This window comes from Drosophila serrata, unplaced genomic scaffold (genome assembly GCF_035046125.1).
Source record: "Drosophila serrata isolate PLE 108 unplaced genomic scaffold, ASM3504612v1 contig_63, whole genome shotgun sequence".
NCBI lineage: Eukaryota > Metazoa > Arthropoda > Insecta > Diptera > Drosophilidae > Drosophila > Drosophila serrata.
Window position 1 is genome coordinate 166,849 of NW_028256961.1, and position 1,836 is coordinate 168,684.

Below are 1,836 nucleotides of genomic sequence, written 5' to 3' on the forward strand. Positions count from 1 at the left end.
CTCTTGCATTCTGATAGGAAATACCTAAGGAGAAGGTTAGTTTTTTGGGTCGGGATTGGAAGACGTAGAAAGCGCAGTGGTAACATCAGGCCTGGGAAGAGTTATTCCTACAGGCCGCTTTTTCTTTTTCTTCGCCTCGAACTCCTTAACAACTATGTACTCTGGCCAGAAGTTGGGAGAGCAAATAGTGTTAAAGAGCTCGTTAGGGACATTTATTTTGAAAGATGAAATGTCCCTTGCGTAAGAAAATTTGAACTTTTCCACCCTTATCTTAATTTTTTCGGCTCTGGTTATATACCGCTACATCGCTGTAGTGATGCTTCACCAAATGGCCGGAATGCATAGCGCTGCCCAATCAAACGGCTGAAACGGTAGCCCGAACGCTAGTCCAAGAAGTCTTTTGCCGGTTTGGTGTGTCCTTCATCCTTCACTCGGATCAAGGCCGAAACTTCGAGGCAAAAGTATTCCAAGCTCGCTTGCACCTGCTTGATGTGGATTCGTACTACGCCGTTGCACCCTCAATCGGACGGAATGGTTGAGAGGTTTAACCGAACTCTCCTGGACTATTTGGCGAAATTCGTTGCCGCAAATCAACGCGATTGGGACCAATTGCTGCCGCTAGCTCTGTGGGCCTATCGATCGGCCCCGCATGAGGCGACTGGGTTCTCGCCGTCACAACTGACCCTGGGACGCGAACTTAGACTACCAGACGAATTGTTGTATGGGCGACCGTTCCCGAATCCGGAAAGTTACACAGCATTCGTGGACCAACTGCAGAACCGTCTCCGACAAACGCAGCAGCTCGGACGACAACATTTAATTGCGGCCGCCAACGTCAACAAGTCGCCTACTCGAAGGGTGGCACGATGCCCTAAGTTGCAGTCGGATTGGATTGCACCCGCCACCGTCATCCGACGTCACTCCGACCTAGTGTACGAGATCCGTGTACCGAGGAAGCGTACCACTAGGACCGTTCATGTCAACCGCCTGTCACCATATCGGGACCCGAATTCCGAATTACACGGCCAGGAGGCTCGAGTCTGAGTGGGGGTAATGTAACGAAAACCGCTAGATTCGAAGAGTCTGCGATAGTTATAGCCGTTGGCAACGCGAGAAACCGCGAAATCCCTTATAGGCGCAATTATGAGAGCTTTTGACAGCCAGGATGCCTGGTCTCTCTAAGCGCTCTCGACTTCCTTCTCTTCTTCTTACGAACGTGTCCGGAAAAGCACGCCAATAAAGAGAAGCTAAGAAATAACCACCTTTCCACATGGGGCCAAGTGTAGATTTGGACGAGTGAGTGGGTCAGACCGGGTTCTAGGCAGCCACACCTATTAAAAAGTTCTGCTCGGCTTTCCGTAGTGAACTCTGCCCGTGGCCCAATCACGACAGAAATTCGTTACAATATTATACACTATAAAACTTTAAAGCAGTGAAAAGATAATGGCTTAGAGCTCAAAAAGGTACATAGTATCCTCGAGTTAAAGCAAAAACCTTGGCTTAGGAACTATATTGATATTAACACAAGCATAGGACTAGGGCTAAAAGTAATTTGAAGAAAGACTTTTTTAAGCTTTTGAACAACAGTGTCTACGGGAAGACGCATAGTAACAAAATGGGAAGCCCCCAAGGTGAACGTCCTAGATTATGTGCGAGGGACTAAATAGCCAGGTCCAATTTCCATAGTGCAACAAAGTTTAGTGAAAACATGTATCCAATTCAAATGAATAGACTTCATTAGGTTAGTGATAAGCCAACATTCCTGGGATTTGTAGTGTTGGAGTTATCCATATGGAAGCTGTATGATTTTTACTACTCATATATGAAACCCAAATT

General features: G+C 46.9%; 1 protein-coding gene across 1 annotated transcript; it reads left to right on the top strand.

Moving 5' to 3' along the window:
* The first annotated feature begins 531 nt into the window (after positions 1–531).
* On the top strand, positions 532–1,044 carry LOC147644934 (uncharacterized). The gene has a single exon (XM_086837087.1). The coding sequence runs from the start codon at positions 532–534 to the stop codon at positions 1,042–1,044; it is 513 nt and encodes a 170-aa protein (XP_086693213.1).
* The last annotated feature ends 792 nt before the right edge of the window (positions 1,045–1,836 follow it).

Excerpts from the sequence above, each read along its gene's own strand:
- LOC147644934 (XM_086837087.1), top strand. The coding sequence starts at position 532 with ATGGTTGAGAGGTTTAACCGAACTCTCCTGGACTATTTGGCGAAATTC.